The 23,458-nt window shown below is 72.7% G+C and overlaps 2 protein-coding genes across 10 annotated transcripts; both read left to right on the top strand.

Moving 5' to 3' along the window:
- Positions 1-1,100: 1,100 nt before the first annotated feature.
- On the top strand, positions 1,101-15,163 carry FCHO1 (FCH and mu domain containing endocytic adaptor 1). Of its 8 annotated transcripts, none has more exons than XM_051829970.3 (29): positions 1,101-1,157; positions 3,870-3,910; positions 4,028-4,115; positions 4,510-4,585; positions 6,120-6,211; positions 6,615-6,689; positions 7,209-7,350; positions 7,455-7,607; positions 7,999-8,103; positions 8,609-8,707; positions 8,798-8,894; positions 9,141-9,185; positions 9,402-9,480; positions 10,282-10,306; positions 10,609-10,666; positions 10,900-11,078; positions 11,158-11,182; positions 11,466-11,514; positions 11,880-11,971; positions 12,061-12,300; positions 12,432-12,517; positions 12,601-12,670; positions 12,890-12,998; positions 13,295-13,450; positions 13,595-13,727; positions 14,046-14,245; positions 14,349-14,404; positions 14,566-14,730; positions 14,941-15,163. In XM_051829970.3, exons 4-29 carry the CDS (start codon positions 4,559-4,561, stop codon positions 14,961-14,963), a joined length of 2,580 nt encoding a protein of 859 aa, XP_051685930.2. In that variant the 5' UTR covers positions 1,101-1,157; positions 3,870-3,910; positions 4,028-4,115; positions 4,510-4,558; the 3' UTR covers positions 14,964-15,163. The 8 variants fall into 8 exon arrangements, with proteins under 8 accessions (XP_051685930.2, XP_051685933.2, XP_051685935.2 ...); XM_051829973.3 differs by having other exon boundaries at positions 1,102-1,157; positions 4,514-4,585; XM_089315806.1 differs by having other exon boundaries at positions 1,136-1,157; positions 4,028-4,079.
- A 2,031-nt stretch (positions 15,164-17,194) lies between these two features.
- On the top strand, positions 17,195-23,416 carry B3GNT3 (UDP-GlcNAc:betaGal beta-1,3-N-acetylglucosaminyltransferase 3). 2 transcript variants are annotated; one of them, XM_051829967.3, is made up of 3 exons: positions 17,195-17,350; positions 21,262-21,880; positions 22,137-23,416. In XM_051829967.3, exons 2-3 carry the CDS (start codon positions 21,311-21,313, stop codon positions 22,686-22,688), a joined length of 1,122 nt encoding a protein of 373 aa, XP_051685927.2. In that variant the 5' UTR covers positions 17,195-17,350; positions 21,262-21,310; the 3' UTR covers positions 22,689-23,416. The 2 variants fall into 2 exon arrangements, with proteins under 2 accessions (XP_051685927.2, XP_089171930.1); XM_089315804.1 differs by lacking the exon at positions 17,195-17,350 and adding an exon at positions 17,606-17,789.
- The last annotated feature ends 42 nt before the right edge of the window (positions 23,417-23,458 follow it).

The raw sequence follows: 23,458 nt of genomic DNA, 5'->3' as shown, positions 1-23,458 counted from the left end.
CAGGGGGGCGCCCGCGGACTGTGTCGCCGCCCCCCCTCCCCGCTTGGCCCCAGGGGCTCTAGACACAGGTGCACCTGCCGCCGGCCCTGCCTGGGAGACCTCGCCCCGTAACCTCAGCCTGGGCTTCGCCTGGGCTTCCGTCACTGTCCGGGCCCAGCCTGCCAAGGGGCGGTGGGCAGCGCAGAGGGGGCTCCCTGGGGCCACGGAGGGGTGAAGGCAGGGGCGGTGGGCGGCGCACGAAGGGCTCCCTGGAGGCGGTGGAGGGGTGAGGACAGCGCCCAGGGCTGTGGCTCTGGAGTCCCGGGAGAAGCCGGTTCACGGCAGGTGCGTATGGGTAAGGGCCCTTCCAGACACTCATGGGAAAAACTACGGAACTGGAAGATGCGTTTGCGGGCCTGGGCCTCCCTGGATGCCGCGTGGACACCCGCATCGCACATCAGGGGCCTGGATTCGAGTCCTGTCTCTGTGCCGGACGCCAGCTCCCTGCGCATGCGCACCCCGCGAGGCAGCAGCAGTGACGGCTCGAGCGCTGGGGCCCTGCACCTGCGTGGGAGACCCGGATGGAGCTCCTGGCTCCGGCCTGGCCTAGCCCTGGCCATTGTGACCACATGGGGAGCGACCCAGCGGATGGACGTCCTCTCTCTCTCTCTCTGTCTTGCAAGTAAACAAAAATTAATAATAATTAAAAATAAAACAATTTGTACGGCCTCCCTGACCCTCTCCGGGGCTCAGAGCTCCTGGCCCGGAGGGGCCCGTGCTGCTCCCCGTACAGGCCGACAGGGGGCGCCCAGTGGGCCTTGGTCAGAGAACTGCCAGTCATCCCTGCTCTCCCACGGGGTCTCGGGTCGGCAGGAGCACTGCTGTCTCTTTAAATTATGCAAATGAACTGCAGGTGGCGGGGGTGGGGTGCGCGCGCGCGCGCGTCGGTGTCCAGGGGGGAGATGGAAAGGCTCCCGGTCTCCGGCTCAGCCAATCCGCGAGCGAGGCCGGCAGAGCCCGCCCCTGCCTCCGGGCGCCATCGCGGGGCGGGGTCTCCGCGGGCCACGCCCCGGGGGCGGAGCCAGGCGGCTGCAGCCGCGCAGGAAGGGCGGGGCGGGCTCGGGCGTCCGCGACGGAGCCGCAGGTGGCGGCGGGCGCGGGGCCGGGCGGGCTCGGAGGTGAGTGGCGGCCCCGGGGGCCCGCGGCGCCCCAGGCCGGGCCGGGGCCGCGCGCACACCGCGCCTGGAGCCGAGGCTGCGGGGCCGGCGGGCGCGGGGGGGCGTCCCGGCCTGGGGCGCCGGCCATGGGGGGTCCCGGGGGGGGTGCGGCGCGGATCCATCACCAAGCCCCCCCCCCCCCCCGCCTCCTGGTCGAGACCCGCAGCGCGCAGGCGGAGGGCGGCCGTGACGCGAGACCCCTCCCATATCCCTTTATTCTAAGCCTGGCTTCTGGGGGGGCTGCAAACATGGGGGTGCCGCTCGCTTCCGGCCGCAGCCCTGCGTGTCCGAGCCCAGCCCCTGGCTCCTCAATGTCCCGCGTCCGGTCTCCGGCCTGCAGACCCCCAGGGACCCCGACGAGCACCGCCCCGCGCGCCCCGACCCAGGTCCCCGCCTCTAGGCCGTGCGCTCCCAGGCCCGCACTGCCAGGGTGGGCTGGGGCGGGGGCCTCGGCGCCGGGACCCCGGGGCTGGCATTCCGGGGGGAGGGTCCCTGAGGGGTCTTGTTTGTGACAGGCAGCCGCCAGGCCCGGCCGGGAGCCTGGACTGGGTGGGGGGGGAGCCCTGTTCTCGGGGAGGGGTCTGCGAGCGTCGGTTTGCGGGGATGGAGATAAACGCGGGAAACCGGCGTTCGGCTGGGGTGGGGGCGGGTGGCCGGGGTGCAGGCCAGGGGCCTTGGTGCGGGCTGGGGTCGGGGTGGGTGTGCGGGCCGGGCGCCCCCCCAGCCTCAGACTCCCCGGGCTGCCTGCCCCGGCCGCCCTGGGGGCCTGGCTCGCCCGTGACCTTGGGCAGGGGAGGGCACCTTCCCTGGGCTCGGGTTCCTCTGTGGTGAGGCTGAGGCTGGGGGCTGTGGCCGCGGGCCACACAGCTGGGAGCCCACCCCCTACCCGCCTCTCGCTGGGGTCTCATTCTGTCCAAACACGTGTGTCGCTGGGGTTGGGGGGGCCCTCGACGCTGCCTGGCCGGCCTCGGGCCTCAGTGTGCCGGCCTGGAGAGTGGGCTGGCGGGGGCGGGGGCGGGGTCTGGGAGTCCCGTGGCCCAGGACAGGGGCTTAGCCGCCTTGGCCTCCCCGGAGGGGCTGTCCCGGGCACGCCCTGACCCACATTCTGGCGCCCACGCCGCGCGGGGGCTGGGTGAGGGGAGAACCTGTTCCGGGCGAGGTCCTGAGTGGGAGGGGCCAGGGCTCGGGGTCAGTGCAGGCGCTGGCCCTCGGACAAGCCCTGCGCCGGGAGTCCGGCACCCCAGGGGCGCGCCTAGCCATGTCTGTGTGCGGCCGTGACCTCCGGGGCCTTGGTGTGTGCGTCTGTGGAATGGGCTCACCTGGCCGCAGCGTTAATTACAGCCTCCCGGCTCCCTAAACGGGGTCACTGGGCCGGCCGAGCGGGCTTCCTGCCCGGTACTCAGTCGGCGCTTAATAGATGTCTGCGCAGTGGAGCAGGAACTCCTCCGCGTGACCCCGGATGCCCCGGGCCGGGACCTCAGCGCCGGCACAGCCCGAGGGTCCTGGGCGGGGAGGGAGACCCCCGGGCCGGGGCAAGGGAGGAGCCGCGTCCGCAGGTCCGGGGCCGACTCGGTTCCTGTCCCCCCCCTCCAGTCCCCGACCCCCGGCCCTGGCCGCACCTGAGCCCCCGCGCGTGGGCGGAGCAGGTGCAGGGGCCCCGGCTGGCGACCCGGGCAGGTGGGGGCGGGGTCGCGGGCACGGGGGGCTTCCCAGGCTCTCCCAGCACCCAAGGCGCTGGCGAAGGTCCCAGCAGCGCCCCGCGGGTGGAAGTCGGGGGCGGGGCGCGGGGTGCCGTGGGCGGGGCGCTGGGCGCCGGGGGCGCGGCGCGGCGGCTTCCTGTGCACCAACGGCCCGCACGACGGAAGCCGGAGGCCTCGCGGGGGCTGCGCACCGACGGCGGGGTCTGGGGGGTCCCGGCTCTGCGTGCCTAAGCCCTGTCCGGTGAGTGTGGCCCCGGCCCAGGGCTTTCTGGCGTCGCCCCCTGCGCCCCGGTGGGGTCGGGAAAGACGCCCCCACACACCCCCCCCAGGGCCTGGGGCCCTGGCTGGGGAGAAGGCGCAGGTGTCACTTCCGGGGCGGGGCCAGAGCGCCCTGAGCTCTGTGCTGGGGTGGGGGGCGGGGCCCGGAGGGGGCCCCGCCGGAGCTGCATGGCCCCGGCAGAACCATCTGGGTGGCTCCTGAGGTCAGAGAGGCCCCGGGGCGAAGCTCGCCGCCCCCACATTGGGTGTGAGAGCCCCCGGCTCCAGACCAGGTTTCCCCCGGAGCTGTGTGGGGGCCGCTGAACTCCTAGTCGTACTCCAAAACCCCACTCCCCACACCCTCTTCCCCTCCCCAGCGTAGCCTCCCCTGGCAGCCCTGACCACACAGGGCCAGCCCCGACCTGGAGCCCGGGGCCAGGGCTGGGGACTGGCGGCGGGCGCAGGTCCTGCTCGGCGCCCGCCCTGCGGGGACCCCTGCCCCCCACCCGCGGCCGCACCTCCCAGGCTCCCAGCTGCCTTGGGGGTGAATTATGGATGAGACGCGGGGCTCGGGTGACAGCGCCCGCCCTGCGCCTGCGCCTGCACGCCCGGACCCCGGGGCCCCGCCCCGCCGGGCCCTCGCTGCCCGCCCCTGCCGGACCCTCGCTGCCCGCCCCCGCCGGACCCCCCAGGCGCCCCCCGTCTTATTTTCCAGATGGGGAAACTGAGGCCAGGAGCTGGACAGTGACAAGGAGGGTGAGCATGGGCGGGGGCGGGGGCATCGGAGCTACAGGGCCCCCCTGGGGGCGGGGTCAGCTGGGGGGGTCCAGAACGCCTTATGACCCTCGCTCCCCCAACCCCTGGCCCCCACAGGCGCTGCCCGGCGTGGAGCTGACAGTGCGGGTCTGGTCTCCCCTGGTCCTGGGTGCGAATCCGGCGCCTTCCTGGCTGTGACCGGCAGGTGGCTTCCGTCTGGCAGGGCGAGGGCTCGGTTTTCCCGTCTGTGAAATGGCTCATAGCTTCTCCTCCTGGGCGGGGGGCTCACCCAGGCCATGGCCAGCCTCGCCCTAAAACTCCTACGCATGCGTGCGAACCCCAGCTCCCACGTCCCCTCCCGCAAGGAGGACTCTGCCAGCCCCTGCCGTGGCACTGGGGGTGTCGGTGCCCGGTTCCGCGCCCCTCAGCCGGGAGCCGTCGGGTCAGGGCTGAGTCACCCGGGGGCCCAGGTCCCCCCAGCCGCGGTTTTCAGTTCTGCTTTCTCCTGCATCTCCCTGCTCTCCGAGGCTGGAATTCCCCCCACTCGGCCCGGGCTGGCTCGGACCCCGTGTGGGATTCAGACACGCGTCTTTCCCCAGGCAGGCTCGGGGCAGGGGGCCACGCGGGGTCTCCGCACAGGCCGTGGCGATGTCGTACTTCGGCGAGCATTTTTGGGTAAGCCGCACTCTTACTTTGGTGGTGGGGGCTCCTGGCAGCGCTGCGGGGACTTTTATGGAGAAGAGGGGACAGGGAGCAGAGCTTCCGCGGTGCGGGAGGTACAAATGGAGACGGAGAGGGTCCGCTGGCTTGGGATCCCCGCCCCAGACTCCACCTGCTTGGGTCAAGCCTGGGGAGGCGGGGACCTCCAAGGCCCCTGAGGTGATCCGAGAGAAGGCGCTGACTCAGGACCCAGGCCCCCCCACCCCGGCCGCCGCCCCCAGCCAGGGGGTTTCCAGCTCCCGGTCCTGGGGTGTTGGGGGCTTTTCCCGGCCGGACACTGAGTGGGCGCTGCCCCCCGAGTCCTGGGAGATGCCCCCCCAGCGCGCGCCCCCCAGCTACACGGGGTCGGGGACTCGCGCGGGCTCGCAGGCAGCGGGGAGGGCGTGGCCCTGGGCAGAAGCCCCTTCCCCAGCTCCCGGCTCTGAGCTGGAGACGAGGAAGCCCGTTGCTAGGCAACCGGTCGCCCCTGGCAACCAGCCGGGCTCCCCCCCCCCCCAGCTGGGGCTCCTGTTACGGGCGCTCACCCTCTTAAAGGGGCCGCAGCCCCGGCCTTGCCTGCACCTGCAGGGCCCTGACCTCCATCCTCCGGCCCTGGCCCCCGCGATTGGCCTGGGACCCGGCTGGGCATTCCCCGGCCGAGGGTTCGCCCCTCTGAGCCCACTGCGGGCGCCCACACCTCAGGAGCTCGGCAGCCCCGCCCACGGGGGGCACGTGGGTCTGTTTTATCTGTGCCGCCAGGTGTGCGGGGGTCGGCAGGGAGAGCCTGGGGCTTCCCCGCCCTCAGTGTTCGCCTCCACGCAAGGGGCCGGCTGCGCCCAGCGAGGACCTGGACGCCCAGTCCCGGGGCCAGGGCAGGGCACGGGGGAGCCGCCCAGGGCAGCGCTCCCTCCGCTTGGGTGGCCGCAAGCCACGCCAGGAGTCCAGGGGTCCCTGGGACGTCCGCCCCCGCCCCCAGGCCCGAGGGAGGCGGGCGCCACGGGGAGGGTGTGGCTCGCCTGGGCAGCGGGCCAGCGCTGGCTCCGAGTCGGCCCCAGATGCGGGCCTGGACGGCAGTGCCTGGCGCGGCCTCCCCCGGGGGAGCCGCAGGTGGGGCGGCCGGCGCCACCAGCCCCCGTCCACGGGGACCCAGAGGACCAAACCCAGGCCCAGCAGGGCGGAGACACCGGCTGAGGCATCCCACACAGGCGCCGGTTCGAGTCCCGGCTGCTCCGCGTCCCGTGGGCTGGGGAGGCAGTGGAGGTCGGCCCAGGTTTGTGGGCCCCTGCGCCCGCGGGGGAGACCCGGATGGAGCTGCATGGACAGAGAGACAGGGAAGCCGGGACCCCTGCAATGCTCCCCCCAACCCGGCGCCAGAACCCCAGGCTTCTCCCCGATTGGATCAGCTAAGACCCACGGGCCAATCCGGCGGCCGCGGGGACATGCCTCGCGCTGATTGGCTGAGGCCTCATCAGTGTTGCTAGGCGACGTGCGGGCCTCTCATCCCCCGCAGGGCGAGAAGAACCAGGGCTTCGAGGTCCTGTACCAGGGAGTGAAGCAGGGGCCGGCGTCCACCAAGGAGCTGGCCGACTTCATCCGGGAGAGGTGAGGCCCTGCCCACTCACACGAGGCCCCGCCCATTGCCTCCTGGCCCCGCCCACTTTTCGAGGCCCCACCCCCAGCTCCCTGTTCTCCCGTGTCCTGGCCCACTCCCCAGTGTAGCCCTAGGGGTGCCTACAGCCGAAGGGGCTTAGAGGCCCTGGGAGCCGGGAATCCTGGGAGCCCCAGCCCGGAAGACGGGGCGGGGGGGAGGTGGGACAGACCCCCCAAAGCTTGGAGGAGAAGCGTGGAGGTCTCGGTGGCCCCCAAACCCCTGTTAAATGCCGCACCGGGCTCGGAGGTGAATTCTCCCAGGATTCCCAGAGCAGTGTGAGATGGGGAAACTGAGGCCGGGGAGGGCGGGGCCTGTGCTCAGAGCTCCTAGAAGCTTCCGCATCTTCCCGCCCAGGGCCACCATCGAGGAGACCTACTCCAAGGCCATGGCGAAGCTTTCGAAGCTGGCCAGCAACGGGTCGCCCATGGGGTGAGCAGGCAGGCAGGCGCTGGGGGCGGGTGGGCCTCCCCGCCGGACAATGGGGGCGGGTGGGCCCTGGGGCGGGGGTGGACTTCAGTGGGCGCTGGACCCTGAGGGCGGGGGGACCCTGGGGGCGGGTGAACCTCAGTGGGCGCAGGGCCCCCGGGGCAGGCAGACCTCAGCGCCGGGCCCTGAGGGCGAGGGGCGGGTGGGCCCTGGGGCCGCCGGGGTTACATGAGCTCTGGGCTTGAGAGCGTCACGTGTGGACGTGGGCGCGGGCGCGACTCCTGGCCGCCCAGACAGGAGCCAGCACCCCTCAGTCAGGCGCATTGACTCGCTCCTCCGCGCGCGGGGGACTCGTCCTCCTGTCCATCACTGTCACGTGACAGTGATGGACAGGAGGGGCTGGGGTGTGACCGCTGGCCCCTCCCCGGGGCGTGGCCCTCCTGAGCCGGGTCAGGGGCACCTGGGAGGGGTAGGGTTGGGGTGAGGCCGAGGCCCCGGGTCGTGATGCGCGTCCGCCCGCAGGACCTTCGGGCCGCTCTGGGAGGTGTTCCGCGTGTCCTCCGACAAGCTGGCCCTGTGCCACCTGGAGCTGACGCGCAAGCTGCAGGACCTCACCAAGGACGTGCTGCACTACGGGGAGGAGCAACTGCGCACGCACAAGAAGGTGGGGGCGGGGCGGGCCGGGGCGGGGGGCTGGAGTCCCGCGGGACCGGGTGGGTGGGCAGGCGGGCGGCCCCGGTCCCAGGCACCCTCGTTTCGCCCCCGCAGTGCAAGGAGGAGGCGCTGGGCACCCTGGACGCCGTGCAGGTGCTGGCCGGCGTCAGCCAGCTGCTGCCCAAGGCCCGGGAGAACTACCTGAGCCGCTGCATGGACCAGGAGCGCTTGCGCAGGGAGAGCGGGGGCCAGAGGGAGGTGGACAAGGTGCGGGGGCGGGGCCGGGGCAGGGCCAGGGGTGTGAGGGCGGGGCCAGGGCGGGAGGGAGGTTCTGGGGCTGTGCCTATGGCCAGCACTCTGTGGGATGGCGCCCCGGCTCTGGGGCTTGGGCGGGACCAGGGCAGGGCTTGGGTGGGGTGGGACTGGGGCCGGAGGGCGAGGCTGGAGGGCGGGGGCGGGGCCGGGGAGGCAGGGAGGTGGCTAGGGCGGGGCCAGGGGCTGGAGGGAGGCGGCTAGGGCTGTGCCCGTGGCCGGCGATCTGTGGGGCAGCACCTGGGGCTCTGGGGCTTGGGCGGGGCTGGGGCAGGGACAGGGTCAGGGGTGCAGAAGCCCCCTCTGGGTCTCTGTCCCAACCCTGCCCCCTCCCCCTGCCTCCCAGGCAGAAACGAAAACCAAAAAGGCGGCCGAGGGCCTGCGGCGCTCCGTGGAGAAGTACAACGCGGCGCGGGCCGACTTCGAGCGAAAGATGGCGGAGTCGGCACTGGTGAGGCTGGGCTGGACCCGGCCCAGGGCGCAGGGTCAGCGCTGATGGGCTTGTCTGAAAAGCAGAGAAACGGGGGAGAGAGAGAGGTCTCCACCGGCTCGGTCACTCCCCAGACGCCCACAGCGGGGCCAGGGCGGGGCCAGGCTGCAGCCGCTGGCGGAGGAGATGACGGGGGAGGGGTTCAGGCATGGCTGAATCCAGGCGCTCGGTGCTGTGGCCGGAAGTTCCGCCCCTGCCCCTGCTCCTCAGTCCGTTGGTTTTTGGTTTTGTTTATGTCTCTCTGGGGACGTCGGCCCCACAGGTGCGTGCACAGGTGCGAGTGTCTCGGGGGCAGTGTCCAAGTGTCCACAGCCATAGGGCCCCAGTGCCTCCAAAGTCCCAGGACACGCTCTCATTGGCTGTCCCCCAAGCCAGTTACTGCATAGCCAGCCCTTGCGATGCCGTGATTGGCCAGGCTGGGTCCGTGGTCCCTCCCTCCCCCTACCGTGCTCTCTCTCCGCCCCAGCGGTTCCAAGCCATGGAGGAGACGCACCTGCGGCACATGAAGACACTGCTGGGCTCCTACGCGCACGCAGTGGAGGACACGCACGTGCAGATCGGGCAGGTGGGCGGGGCGGGGCAGGGACGGGCTGGGGGAGCCCGGCGGCTGCGTGGGGCCCCCCCTTTGCTCAGCCCCGCCCCCCCCGCCCCGCAGGTGCACGAGGAGTTCAAGCAGAACGTGGAGAACGTGAGCGTGGAGACGCTGCTGCGCAAGTTCGCCGAGAGCAGGGGCACGGGCCGGGAGCGGCCGGGTGAGCGCGGGGGGGGGGGGGGTGGGCGGGGCGGGGGCGGGGCCGGCGCTGGGGGCCGGGGTCGCCCCAGACCTCACCCCGGGTGCAGGGGCCGGGGCGGGAGTGGGCCCGGTGGGTTTGGAATGAGCTCCCGTGTGCCCTTGGCCCGCTGCCTTATCTAAAAGGCCGAGGGGGGGAGGGAGGGAGGGAGGGGCTCACCTGCGCCCCGCCCCCGCTCACCGGCGCCCCGCCCCTGCTCTGTCTCAGGGGCGCTGGACTTCGAGGCCTACAGCGCGGCCGCCCTGCAGGAAGGCAAGTACGTCCGGGCCTGGCTGCCCAGGCTGGACCGCGGGCCGGGGTGGGTGGGGGCGAGGGTGGGGCAGGGCGGGGCGAGGGCGTGGGTGGGCAGGGCCGGGGGTGGGGGATGAGGCGGGGCGAGGTGGGCTGGACCACGGGGCGTGGTGGGGCGTGGCCTGTGAGGGCGGGGCCGGGGCCCCCAGGGCTCAGCCGCCCCCCATCTGCCCTCAGCAATGAAGCGCCTGCGCGGAGCCAAGGCCTTCCGCCTTCCGGGACTCAGCCGGCGGGAGCGGGAGCCACGTGCAGCCCTGTGAGCACGCGCCCCCACAGGGCTAGCCTGGGACCCCGCCCCCTGCCCCCTGCCCGGTAGCCTAGGACCCCCTGCCTGGGCTAGCCCTGGACCCCTCCCGCTGCCTGGGCCAGGCTAGCCTGGTACTTGCCCCCTCCCCACCCCCTGCCCGTGATAGCCCTGGGCTCCTCCCCCTGCCTGGCCTGGGCTAGCCTGGGCCCTGCCCCCTGCCCCCCGCCTGGCCTGGCTCCGCCCCCTGCCCATGATAGCACTGGACTCCTCCCCCTGCCCAGCCTGGCCTGGGCTAGCCTGGGCCCTGCCCCCTGCCCGGCCTATCCCGGGCTAACCTGGGACTCTGCCCCCTGCTCAGGCCTTCCCAAAATACTCCAGAAGTCTCCTACTTGGACTATCTCAGGAGACTCTATCTCGGGCTAACGCAGGAAGCGATCTACCCAGGCTAGACCGGAGGCCCTCGCAGGCGGCCTCAGTGTGAGCGCTGTCCAAACCGGGCCCCTGCCGTTTCTGTTTTCAAGGCTCGGCCAGGCGCTGCCTGACCAGGGAAGCCGAGGCTGGCCCGGGGTTCTTCCAGTTCCCCGAGGCTAGCCCCCACGTGCCCGGGCTCTCTGGCTAGCCTTCCAGGCCAGCTCCAGGGTCTGGGGTCGGTCCCCTCCCCCGTTGCTGGCGAACAGCGCCCTGCCGGGCTAAGCCCCTCTCCCCAGGCAGGCTGGGGCCCCCAGCCCCCGGGGGACCCCAGGATCCGGGGTGGGGCTAAGAGGAGCACCCGCGGGCGGCCGAGCCACTAACCTGTGTCCTCACCCGCAGAGACTCCCTGGAGCCAGACTCTGGGGTGAGTGCGTGGGTGGGGGGGCTGGGTGGCGGGGCAGGTGGGGGCGAGTGGGCGGGGCTTCCCTGCCCCTGGCCAATTAGAAGTCACAGCTGCGCTCCAGGGGAGGGCCTGGAGGCGGGGCGGCGGCAAACTCCCTGGGCCCTGGGCGCGGTGGACGCTGGGGGCCTCCCTCCAGGGGGCTGTGCCCAGCAGAGGAGGGGACGCCGGGCCGGGCTTGGAGCCGGTGAGGGGTGCTGGGGGGTGAGGTGAGCCGTTGGATCCCAGGACGGGAGCCTGGCCCATCGCTGCCCACCCCTCCCCAGACCTGTCCCGAGGTGGACGAAGAGGGTTTCACTGTCCGGCCTGACCTGACCCAGAGCAATATCCTTCGGGCGCCCCCTGGCGGCCAGTGTTGGCTCGGCAAGGACCAGGCAGAGCAGTGTAGACGCGGCCGTTCCGGATGGGCAGGGGAGGGCGCTGGAGGAAGGGGCCCCGGGGGTGGGGTTTTGCGGCCGCACAGTTCTGCTGACCAGGCAGCTGGGGGGCAGGGGAGTGGACCTGGTCGCGGCGGTGGGGTCCGAGGGCCGACGTTTGGCCCCTTGACCTTGGCGCACGCGCGGCCGAGCCGGCCCGCTCCTCGTCCAGCGACTCGGACTTCGACGACGAGGAGCCGCGCAAGTTCTGTGTGCACATCCGACCCGCCGCGGCCCCCGCGCCCCCCTGCAGCCCTGCGGCCGCCGCGGCGCAGCTCCGGGCCACGGCCGGCGGCCTCATCCTCCCCCCGGGGCCAGCGGTGAGGCTGGGGGCGCGGCCCGGGGGTGGGGCAGGGGCGGGGGTGCACTTGCGCCTGACATCGCCCCTTCTCTTCCCAGGGCACCATGAGGCGCCCCCCTGCACGTGAGTGGTGGGGTGACGTCCGGGGGCAGGGCGGGGCCTCGGTGTGGGCGGGGCTTCAGTTTCTCCCTCTGTCACACGGGGTGGGTGCGCGGACCCCCGGGAGCGAGCACTGGGGCTGGGGTGGGCGAAGGGCGCTGGGGCCAGGAACTGAGGCTGAGCCAGGACCCGGACAGGTCGGATCGGGTTCGAACTCCCTGGGCCGGATCCGCGGCAGGGGGCGGGGGGTGCAGGGGGCGGGGGGTGCAGGGGGCGGGGCGAGGACTGAGGCCCCCACCCCTCGCAGGCGACGCCGCAAAGCCCCAGAGGCCACGCTCGGCCCCCCGGAGCAGCAGGTGGGTTCCAGGGGCGAGGCCTGAGTCTTGGGCGGGGGGTGGGGGTGCTGCGGGGTCAGAGGGGGCGTGGCATTGCAAGGGCCCTGGGTGCGTGGTTTGGAGGGCGTGGCAGTGCTGGTGCCCTGGGGGCGGGGCTCGGAGGGGGCGTGGCGTTGCTGGGGCCCTGAGGGCGGGACTCGGAGGGGGCGTGGTGTGTGCTGGTGCCCTGGGGGCGGGGCTCAGAGGGGGCGTGGCATTGCTGGGGCCCTGAGGGTGGGACTCGGAGGGGCGTGGCAGTGCTGGGGCCCTGGGGGCGGGGCTCGGAGGGGGCGTGGCAGTGCTGGGGCCCTGGGGGCGGGGCGCTGACCGGGCCTGGCCTTTCCCAGCTGTGCCGAGAAGCCACCGGCCGATGAGCAGGTGCCCAAGAGCCTGTTCGGGCCGCCGCTCGAGTCGGCGTTTGATCACGAAGATTTTACAGGTGACGGGGCGGGGCCCGGGTGGGCGGGGCACCCGAGTTGGGCGGTGACCAGGGGTGTGGCCTGGAGATGACTCCGCCCCCCTCCCCAGGCTCCAGCGGCCTTGGCCTCACGTCCAGCCCCTCCCCCTTCTCCTCTTCGTCCCCGGAGAACGTGGAGGACTCGGGCCTGGACTCCCCGTCCCACGCGGCTACAGGGCCCTCCCCGGAGTCCTGGGTCCCCCGCCCGGGCACCCCGCAGAGCCCGCCCACCTGCAGGGCGCCGCCCCCGGACTCGCCCCAGCACCACGCCCCTTGCCCAGGGCCCTGGGGGCCGGAGCCTGGGTCCGCAGGTGAGTCGGGCGCCTGGGCTCTGAGAGTGCGTACTGGGGAGGCAGAGCTGTGATGTGGTCGCGGCCGTGCAAAGGCCCTGTGGCAGGGGTGAGCTAGCTGGGGCCGACAACCAGCTCTGCGCTCCCCCCAGACCCGACGCCCGCACCCGCTGAGGGCACCACGCGGAGGCCCCGCAAGAAGGCGCCCCGCCCCCTCACTCGCAGCAACGGAGACCTGGTAGGGGAGACTGCGGCGGGGGGGAGGGGGTCTCAGGCGCCAGCCTGGGGGTGCTCACGCCCCCCTTCCCGCCCCGCCCGCAGTCTCACTCCCTGAGCCCCTCCCCACTTGGCCCTGCAGCTGAGCGGCCCAGAGTCTCCCACCCAGGGCACGGTAGGCGGGGCCTGGGCAGCCAATGGCGTGGTGGGGTGGGCTGGTAGGGGCGGGGCCCAGCGGCCAAGTGCATTGGAGGGGGCAGGGCTGCAGGGACGGGACCTCGAGGGGTGGGGCCCCGGTGCCTAAGGGCGGTGGAGGGGGTGGAGCCCGGAGGCTAGGGTCCCTGGGGGCGGGGCCGCTCAGGCCGCCGCCTGCCCACCCCGCCCCCTCCCCCAGGCGTCTCCCGCGGCCCGAGCCCCGTGGTCCTGGGCTCCCACGACGCGCTGCCCGTGGCCACGGCGTTCACGGAGTACGTGCACGCCTGCTTCGGCGGCCCCAGCCCCAGGTGCGCAGGCGCTGCCAGCGAGGTGGGGGGGCCGGACCGTGGCTCGCAGACCTTCGTCTGGGCTTGGGCGGGAGCGACCTTAAGTCCACGTGGAGAAGGGAGGGGAGTGCGGGACCCCAGACCCACGCACGGGAGGGTGGAGAATGGGATGTTGTGCGCGGAGCCCCCTGGCGGCCGAGGAGAAAGGGGCTGGGGACGCGGGGCTGGGGGCGCTCGGCGGGCGGAGGAAGGGGCTGGGGCCACCCCGCCACGTCAGACCAGGGACGGACCCAGGACTCCCGCGCGCCTGCCCGCAGCTGCCTGGCGCGAGTGACCGGCGAGCTGACCATGACCTTCCCCGCGGGCATCACGCGCGTGTTCAGCGGGACCCCGCCCCCGCCCGTGCTCAGCTTCCGGCTCACGCACGCCGCCCGCATTGAGCACTTCCAGCCCAACGCGGAGCTGCTGTTCAGGTGCGCTGCAGGGGCGTGCGGGGCGGTGTGGGGGCGCATGGAGCAGGCGGGGGGCTGGGCGGGGCCCTGCGCGTGCGGGAGGTGGGGCCCGGGGCGGGCTGGGGCTGTGAGAGGCCTGCTGCGACCCTCGCCCCCCCACCGCAGCGACCCCTCCCAGAGCGACCCCGAGACCAAAGACTTCTGGCTGAACATGGCGGCGCTGACCGAGGCCCTGCAGCGCCAGGCGGAGCAGAACCCCGCGGCCTCCTACCACAACCTGGTGCTGCTGCGGTACCAGGTGCGACGGGGGTGGAGCGAGGCGGGGGCGGGGGCGGGGCCTGAGTGGGGGGTGGGGGCGGGGTGGCTGGGCGGCAGGGGGCTGCATTATGCAAACGAGGGGAGGCGGAGCCCCCACCCCAGCACCTTGGACTTGAACTTGACAGCGGGAGTAGCTTCGCGGCAGGCGCTCTGCCGCCCCCTGCTGGACGCGCGGAGCAGCGCAGGCACCGCCAGCTCACGTCTCTCTCTCCCCCCTCCCTCTCTCTCCCTCCATTTCTCTCTCTCTCTCTCTCTCTCTCTCTCTCTCTCTCTCTCTCTCTCTCTCTCGTCCTCCCAGTTCTCCCGGCCCGGGCCCCAGTGCTCGCCCCTGCACCTCAGCGCCCAGTGGCAGTGCGGGGCGACGCTCACGCAGGTCTCCGTGGAGTACGGCTACCGGCCGGGCGCCACGGCCGTGCCCACGCCGCTCACCAACGTGCAGATCCTGCTGCCCGTGGCCGAGCCGGTGACCGGCGTCCGCCTGCAGCCGGCCGCCACCTGGTGAGGGCGCGCGAGCCCGGGGCGGGGCCCCCAGCCGCCTCCCCCGGGGCCCCCGCTCGGGCGCACCCATGAGCAACTCTGACCCAGCGCCTCTCCCTGCCAGGAACCTGGACGAGAAGCGGCTCGTGTGGAAGCTTCCAGATGTGTCCGAGGCGGGGGGTGCGTTCCCGCTGCTCTGGGAGGGCCGGGGACTCCCCCCGGGGAGAGCCAGACTGTGCTGGGGGCACCAGGGAGGCGTGAGACCCGAGGAGAGGGCTTGGGGGCGGGGTCAGCAGGCGCAAAGGCCCTGGGGCACCGCCGCTGACCCCAGGCCTCCGCAGGCTCGGGCCGCCTGTCCGCCAGCTGGGAGCCCCTGTCGGGGCCCAGCACGCCCAGCCCCGTGGCCGCACAGTTCACCAGCGAGGGGGCCACGCTGTCCGGAGTGGACGTGGAACTGGTGGGCAGCGGCTACCGCATGTCGCTTGTCAAGAGAAGATTCGCCACAGGTGCGGGCCTGACTGCGCATGCTCCGGCCGCTGCCGGCGCTGGGGGACCCCCGCCAGACTCGGGTGGGGGCGGGGCCACAAAGGGGCGGAGTCGGGGAGGGCGTCGGGGATTGGCCGCCGGAAGTGCACATGCTCACGGAGTGGGGGGCCTGGAGGGGGCGGGGAGGAGGCGGCTCTGGGCCCCCCCCCAGCTCAGCGCCGCCCCCGCAGGGATGTACGTGGTCAGCTCCTGAGCCCACGAGACCTCGGCCGCCGCCGCCCCGCACTGCGTCCTGGTGCTCGCCGCCCGCCCCGCCCGCCCCCTGCCCGCGGGACCCGCGCCCAGGGGCCGCCCCCGCCCCCGCCCCCGCCCGGCCGCGCCCGCTCCTGCCCACGCCGCACGCGGCCTGGCCTCGTCCTGTTCTTTGAATAAACACTTTATTTTCTAATAAAATCCCAAGGACAAGTGTTCTTGCTATGAGAAATCTCCGGGGTGGGCGACAAGGTGGAGGGGCGGGGGCGAGGCCTCGGGTCAGGCCAGCCCCACCCCGGAGGCAGGGAGCCGGGCAGGGTGCCCCCAGGAGGGAGGGAGGCGGGCATGGGCGTCCCCAGCCCCCCCGGGAGGGAAGGAGCCAAGCTCGGGCGCCCCCAGAGTCTCCGGGCTGGACAAGCCCGGGCTCCCGAGCAGTGCGGCAGGGCTGTGGGGAGTGGGGTTTTGAGCTATGCGTAGGAGTTTGCAAGAGGGACCCGGGCACCCCAGGCAGAAGCCTGGCACGTTGGGTTTCCATTCTGGGCAGTTAGCGGAGCCAAGCGCATTCATGGAGCGCCTGCTGTAACCAGGCCGGGCGGACGCGGCTCTTAGAATTCGGTTTCTGGAGAGGCCGCCGGCCTGGGTTTGGACCTGTGTTTCCAGACCTGCGGGGGGGGGCTGGGTACCCCCAATGACTCAATGACTCAAGCTGAGCCCGCGAGGGGCGGGGCGGGGCTGTCTGGGAAGCCGAGATCCAGCCCCAGGCTCGGGGGCTCGGGTCAGGGCCGCACGCGCGCCCCCTGCAGGCGGGGGAGGCCCCTGCACCTGCGGCCGCCTGGCTCAGAGCTCTGAGCCGGCCGCTCCTGGACCCCGGCCTATCTGATACGCGGCCGGAAGCTGGCAGGCCTTTAAATTCTCTTCCCTCGGGTTACAGCGAGGCTGGGCGCCCCGGGTGGTGATAATCCCTAACGGCTGCGGGTGACACACGCCCTTGTCACCTGCCTCTGTCACCTCCGGGGAGGGCGGGGCCTGTGAACTGGCCCAGGCCGGTGTCCCCAAAGGCCAGGGCCGGGCCAAAGACAGGAGCTTCTTCCCGGTCTCCCACGCGGGTGCAGGGTCCCAAGGACTTGGGCCATCTTCTACTGCTTTCCCAGGCCACAGCAGAGAGCTGCACTGGAAGTGGAGCAGCCGGGACTCGAACCCGCGTCCCTGTGGGATACGGGCACTGCAGGCAGCGGCTTTACCCGCTCGGCCACAGCGCCGGCCCCTCAACATTTTCAATGTGGGTGCAAAACAGCCACCCCTGGTCCAGCTCCAAACCTGCTGCCTCCGGGGGGTGCACATGCGCGGGGACCCCTCCCCCAGTGGGCTCCAGGCCCACCCGCTACACCCCACGCGCCCAGCGGCCCCTCCCTGGTCAGTGGGGGCAGCGGGCCAGCCGGAAGGGGAGGTACCAGGTGGAGCTGGGGCAGGGGCGGGGCCTGCTCTCGGAGCCCCCACCCTGTTTGCTTCCTGTTCACCCGCATCGAAGTCCGCGCCTGCGTGCGCGCGAAAGGGCGGGTGCGGGTGCCCCGAGGATGCGGAGTCCGCCGCCCCCACCTCTAGGAGATGAGGATCCCCGATGGAGAAACTGAGGCACGGCCAGGGCACGCACACGCGCGGAGTGAGGAGAGCGAGGGAAGGGGCGGGGCCGCCCGCACCCCTGGAAGCTTCTGGGACCCAGACTGCGCACGCGGCGCGGGGCTGGAACCCGTGCCCACCGCAACCCTCCCGCAGCCTCTCCCAGCGCCAGCCCCGCGCCCGCACCGCTAGGCTCAGCCTGAAAAGTTCTGGAATCTTCGAACGCCCCCTCCCCCCACGCCCTGCAGAGGCCGAAGGAGTCACCGGGCTCCCCCTCCCCTCCCGCGCAGAACGCAAGCTGGGGGGTAGGGGGCCTGGGATGGGGGTGCTGCCTGCAGCGGGGTGGGGTGCGCATGGTCCCGGGACAGGGCAGGGCGGAGCGGCCGGGGGCGGGGCTGGAGGCGGGGCGGGGCTGGTGTGGGGGGATGGGCGGGGCTGGAGGTGGGGCAGAGCAGCGTGGAGTGGGCAGGGGCCGGTGGGGACCGCAGGAGGCCGGAGGGGGGAAGGGCGTGGTCCAGGGACCGAGCGGGGCAGCGTCGGTAGGGAGGGGCGGGGCCGGGGGCGGGTCGGGGCCGGCGTTGGTGGGAAGGGGCGGGGCCGGGGGCGGGGCCGGCGGGGACTTGGCCTCCGCTGGGGGGGAAACCCGGGTCAGCTGTGTGTCCGGCGGGAAGCAGCGAGGTCTCTGGCGGCCCCGGGGCTCGTGTCCACCTGCGGACGCGGCCCTCGGTTCGCAAGGCAGCGGCGGCCAGGGCTCACGCCGTCTTCTCGGGGGTGAGTGCTGGGGGGGGTCCCCAGGACCCGGCGGCGCCCGGCGGTGGGGGGAGGGGGGAGGGAGACTCCGGGCTCCGGAGGCGCCCCCGGCGCGTCTACACCGCGCCGACCCGGTTCCGTGCGCGCCACCCCCAGCGTCTCCAAACTCAGCGGGGCCGAACCTGCGCTCCAGGGCCCCGGAGTTGCCGGGCGACCCGCGCCGGGGCGGGGTGGGGGTGGGGGTGGGCGGCGCGTGGAGCCCTTGGCAACCCGCTTGCTCCTGGACGCGCGGGCCCCGCACAGGTCTCCAGCCCTCGCCCGACCCCGCCGCACCCCGTGGAAGGGGCGGCTCTGAGCTCGGAGCGTGCCTCAGTTTCCCCACCCGCCCTGCCTTCGCCCCCCGCGGTGGGGTGTGAACGGGGCTCATTTCTGACCCTGCGTGTTCGAGTCGGGCCGGGAGGTAAACGAAGTCGGGGCGCTCGGCCGCCGCCGCCCTGCGAACTCGGGGGTCAGGGGGCCGCCCTGTGTTTGGTGGTGGGGTTTTCCCCGCAGCCACCGCCCCGGGCCCGGCCGCCGCCGCCGCCTCCCGCGGCCTGTGCGGATCGGGAGAACAGGTGCGGCCCCTCGGTGTTTGCGCGGCCCGCGGGGCGTGACGGCTCCGGCCCGGGCGCTGGGGGCCGCCTGCCGCCTCCCTGCGGAATCCGGCCCGGCCGGCTCGGCCCCAGACCCCCCCCCCCGCGGGCGGGGCTGTCACCCGCGGCTCCGCCTCTTCCGGGTGGGATTCTGGCTGGCCTTGGTTGCTTCCTGGGACAGGAGGCTCATCACCGACAGAGCAACCCCAAGGGGCGGCCTCCACTGAGTACCTCAGTTTCCCTGGGAGCCGGCGGGGGGGGGAGCTCAGTGGCAGCTCCCCCGCGGGGATGTCCGGGTCGCCTGGTCCTCCTCCCAACGCCACCGTGGCTGGGGCTCCGCCCCCTCAGCCCTGGAGGGGAGGGGTCTGCGGCGCCCCGGGCTGTGCGGCCTGCCTCAGTTTCCCCGTCTAGGGAATGACCCCTTCGAACGCCTCTGGGCGGGGGCTGGCGCGCAGCAGGAGCTCGGGTCCAGCCGCCCTGCACCTGCGCAGGTCCCGGGCAGCTCCCGCGGTGGGGGAGGGGTCGGCTCAGCCGGTGAGTCACCCGGGGCCTGGGAAATCAGGGCGGGAAGGGCGGGCGCTGCCCCGGCCCTGGCACCGACGCCTCCCCGGGCCCTCACGAACCTGCTCCGGGATTTATCTTTACTGTCTCGTCTCCTTGTAAAACCGGGCCAGACCGGTGCCGACCGGCGCGGGGCCTCCCTGGGGCTCTGCTCAGTGGCTGGGTCGGGGCCAGGGAAGCGGGGAGCCCTGGGCCTGTCCGGAACCCCCAGGCCTCGGAGTCCCTGAGGACGGCGACACGGGACGGGAGGCAGGCGGGCGTCCGAGGAGCAAGCCAAGGGTCGGGAACACGCGTGCGCGCACGTACCCGCCCTGCCTCCGTGTTCTCACTTGGGAAGTGGGCACATAGCAGCCCCGCCCACCATGGAGCAGGGGCCGGGGGCCAGGGTGTGCCATCGGATTGCCAGCTGCTTGCCCTGGGGGGGTCCAGCCTGGAGCCCAGGGGCTAGCCTGGGCCATCACCCGGGTCAGTGGGAGTCAGCGCTGCCTGTGGCTTCACCCCTCCCAGGCGACTCAAGCTCATTAATATTCAGCAGCTCACCACCATTTGAGGCATAGGGGCCTAGGGACATAGGGGAGGAGCCAGATCAGCTAGTGGCTCGTGAATATTCAGCACCTCGTGAATATGCAGTAGCTCATTACTGTGCAGCGGCACTGCAGGGAGCTGGATGGGAAGTGGAGCAGCCGGGACTCGAACCCGGCCCTCCGATGTCCTCACGGTCGCATCAGCCCAGCCCCGGGCTCAGCGTCTTATCTCGCCCAATCCCTGCTGGGTCTTCCCGGGGCGGGACCAGGGACTGGTGTCAGGGGCCAGGGCTGCTGCCAGCCGCCCTGGGTGTGGGGGCGGGACTAGCGCCTCCATGAAAAGCTGCCACAGAGGATTGGAGAGAGGAGAGCTGGGAGGCTGGCAGCGGCAGGTGCAAAGGCCCTGAGGCTGCACTGGGCCTGGGTGAGTGAGGGGCAGCCTGGCGGGGGGGAAGAGACAGAGGGTGTGCAGCCGGGAGATGCGGTGGCCACACCTTGCGGGAGCTCCCGGGTCCTGGCCAGCGACAGGAAGTGGCTTTTCCACACAGGCTGCAGGGAGCCGCCCGACAAACAGCCCCGGCCTGAGGGCCAGCCCCTCCACTCCGCCCTGGTGCTGCCAGCCTCGGCCTAGGCCTCGGCCCCGACCCCAGACACCCAGTCCTGCTCAGCACCCCCGGCCCCTCCACGATGCACCCCACACCGCGAGCCCCGGCCCCGCCCACGATGCACCCCACACCTCGAGCCCCGGCCCCGCCCACGATGCAACCCCCACCTTGAGCCCCGGTCCCGCCCACGATGCACCCCACACCTCGAGCTGTGGCTGCCCCAGGGCCTTTGCACTGCTGTGCCTCCCCCCCCCCTGCAGCGGCTCCGCCCATTTCTCGGGACCGGGGGCTCCTTCCTCCCTCGCTGGCTGCTGACGGGGGGGGGGGGCGGCAGAGCGGTGGCTGCGCCTCCGTGTCGGGTATACAGTCGGCGCTCAGGAGGTGCCCGCCGCGGCCCCGCGCTCCCGGGTGGCCGAGCAGGTGCGGCGCTGGCTGGGGGGGGGTCTCCGTCCGGACGCCATGAGCTGCTTCCTTGTGTCAGATTCTGGAAGTTTCTGAGGTCATGGAAAGTGCGGGGTGGGCAGACTGCCCGGATGGAGTGCCAATCGTATATAAAGATTTTATTTGGAAGGCAGAGGAGAGGGAGAGACGGATTGATCTTCCATCCGCTGGGTCACGCCCAGACTACCGTAACGGCCGGGGCCGCGCCAATCCGGAGCCGGGGGCCAGGAGCTCCATCCGGGTCTCCCACGCAGGTGCAGGGGCCCAGGGACTTGGGCCATCCTCCACTGCTTTCCCAGGCCACAGCAGAGAGCTGGATGGGAAGTGGAGCAGCCGGGACTCGAACCCAGCTTTACCCGCCGGGCCACAGCGCCGGCCCCAATGAATGAATGAATGACTGTGAGATGTGTTTTTGGGCCAAGATTCCTTCTTGTGATGGTGGCCCAGAGTGGGCTGTTTCCATGGCAACGGGCGGCGTCCCCTGCTGGTCCCTCCTGGTAAAGCCGCCCCTGCAGCTCTCGGGACCCACAGCCCAGCGGGGCGCCCAGGAAGGGTCAAGGGACGAGCTCCTGGCGGGACCCGAACCCGGGTACTCGGACGTGGCCCGTGGGAGGCCCGGATGGAGCCCCAGGCTCCTGGCCCGGCCCTGGCTGTGTGGGGCCAGGAGCCAGTGGGTGGAAGACCCCTCCCCCTCTCTCTGCCCCTCCCCCTTCGATCCCTCCCCGCTCCTGTCACTCAAGGGGCCCCTTCCTCTCGGCCCAGACCTGGCCCCGCCCCTCCCGGGCGCTCCTGCGTGTTCGGGGACAACAAACCCCCAAATCCTCTCCATCGCCTTTTCCTATGCTAATAAGGGGACAGGGCGGGGCCGGGACTTTCAGCCCCACCCCCAGCCGGGACAGGGGAGCAGGGGGCGGGACTGAGGGCCACTGCCCCGCAGTGGGGGTGCGAGGGGGGTAGGGCCCGTGACTGGCAGTGGACACGGGTGTGCCTGGATCTGAGTCGGGGTCCTGAGTGAACTGCTGGGGGGCTGGGGGTGCGGAGGGGGCGGGGGCGAGGCTGCCGGCCTTGGGGGTCCGGGGTGCCCTCAGCCTGGGGTCTTCCCCCGCCCCCTCCCATTTTTCTCCGCCCTGCCCCGGCGGCGGCGGCTGACGGAGCTCTGTCCCCCGCAGGAGCGTGCGAGCGCCCGCCGAGAGCCCCGCGGGCCCCGGGCCGGCCAGGATGCGCTGCCCGCGGCCCCTGCGCGCGGACGCGGGCCTCGTGCTGGCCCTGGGCGCCCTGGCGCTCCTGGTGCTGCTGGGCCTGCACGTGGCGCCGCCGGGCTGCCCGGCCGCGGAGCCGCCGCGCGTCCCCCGCGAGGCGCCCACGCGGCCCACATTGGCCTCGCCCCCGCTCCCGGCGCCCTGCGTGGCCAACGCGTCGGTGGCGGCGCACCCCGAGTTCAAGGCGCAGCCGGCGCACGTGCGTGACTTCCTGCTCTACCGGCACTGCCGCGCCTTCCCGCTGCTGCAGGACGCCCCGCGCGACAAGTGCGCCGGGCCCGTGTTCCTGCTGCTCGCCATCAAGTCCTCGCCTGGCAACTACGAGCGCCGCGAACTCGTGCGCCGCACCTGGGGCCGCGAGCGGCGCGTGCGGGGCGCGCAGCTGCGCCGCCTCTTCCTCGTGGGCACGGCGGCCGGCGCGCACGAGGCCCGCAAGGTGAACCGGCTGCTGGCGCTGGAGGCGGAGGCGCACGGCGACATCCTGCAGTGGGCCTTCCACGACTCCTTCTTCAACCTCACGCTCAAGCAGGTGCGCGGGGCGGGGCGGGGCGGAGGGAGGCACGCGCTCCCACCCCACCCCACCCCCACCTCCTCCCCCCAGGGAGCTCCCCACACAGCCAGGGCGGGGCCAAGGCCAAGCCGGGAGCTCCATCCGGGTCTCCCGCGCAGGTGCAGGGTCCCAGGGACTTGGGCCAGCCTCTGCAGGGCGCTGGGTGGGAAGTGGAGCAGCCGGGCCTCGAACCCGAGTCCCCGCGGGAAGCTCAGCCCCGCCCCCGCCCGCGCAGGTGCTGTTCCTGGAGTGGCAGGGCCACAGGTGCGCGGACGCCAGCTTCGTGCTGAACGGCGACGACGACGTGTTTGCGCACACGGACAACATGGTGGCCTACCTGCAGAGCCAGGACCCCGGCCACCACCTCTTCGTGGGCCACCTCATCCGGAACGTGGGCCCCATCCGCGCGCCCTGGAGCAAGTACTTCGTGCCCAAGCTGCTGATGGCGCAGGAGCGCTACCCGCCCTACTGCGGCGGCGGCGGCTTCCTGCTCTCGCGCTTCACGGCCGCCGCGCTGCGCCGTGCCGCGCCTGCGCTCGACCTCTTCCCCATCGACGACGTCTTCCTGGGCATGTGCCTGCAGCGCGCCGGCCTCGAGCCCGCCGCGCACAGCGGCGTGCGCACCGGCGGCCTGCGCGCGCCCTCCGCCGCCCTCTCCTCCTTCGACCCCTGCTTCTACCGGGAGCTGCTGCTCGTGCACCGCTTCCTGCCCTACGAACTCCTGCTCATGTGGGAGGCGCTCAACCAGCCCGACCTGGCCTGCGGCCGCCGGGCCCGCATCTACTGAGCGCCCCGCCCCGCCCGGGCGCACACGGAGGACACCTACCCCGGGACACTCATCCTCCCCCCACCAGGCGCTCAGGGCGCCGGGCCGGGGAGGGGTGGATAACATGGAGTAGGTGGTTGGTGCACTCCTAGGCATCCCGCAAAACCCCCCTGGTCGTGCTCAGACCCCGGTCCCTAGGCTCCCGGTGGCTGGGACTATGGCGCTATGAAGCCTCCAACGCATCAGGGCCGAGTGCCTTTGCCAGCCTTGTCCCCAGGCAGCGGACAGCGCCCGAGGCCACCCAGGCTCAAGGTCCGCCCAGGACTCCTCTGGCCTCAGGTGCCGCTGGGAGACAAGGTTCCCGGGCCAGGGACAGAGGGGCCCCTGTTAGCACCGCGGGGGCCTCTGGGATGTGGCGGGAGGGGCCCGGGCCTGCGCTGGCCCCCAGCATCTGTGGGAGCTCCGAGCTTTGGAGGTCCCCTGTGGAAGACTTGCTCCCCACCCTCGGGTGCCCGAAGAACGCAGGGAACGGCCTGGGCGCTGGGGGAGCGGGGGCGGGCCAGGTCAGCACGCGCATGCGCCCGGGGAGGCGGGGGGCCCGGCCTCTGACAGGTGTGCGGACTCCGGCTGGGCAGCGGATCCTCAGGGAATTAAATGTTTTTGTTTTTGTTTTTGTTTTTTTGCAAAGACCTGGGGCTTGGTATTTTGTAGCTCGCAATAAAGCGCTTGGACAGGGTTTTCCCGGCCGGAAATTGGCACCGGCGAAAATTAAACAAGACCAAGGACGGCGG

Source organism: Oryctolagus cuniculus, chromosome 16 (assembly GCF_051225735.1).
Source record: "Oryctolagus cuniculus isolate XC-2025 breed Fujian yellow rabbit chromosome 16, ASM5122573v1, whole genome shotgun sequence".
In the NCBI taxonomy this organism is placed as follows: domain Eukaryota; kingdom Metazoa; phylum Chordata; class Mammalia; order Lagomorpha; family Leporidae; genus Oryctolagus; species Oryctolagus cuniculus.
This window is presented reverse-complemented; position numbering and strand designations above follow the sequence as displayed.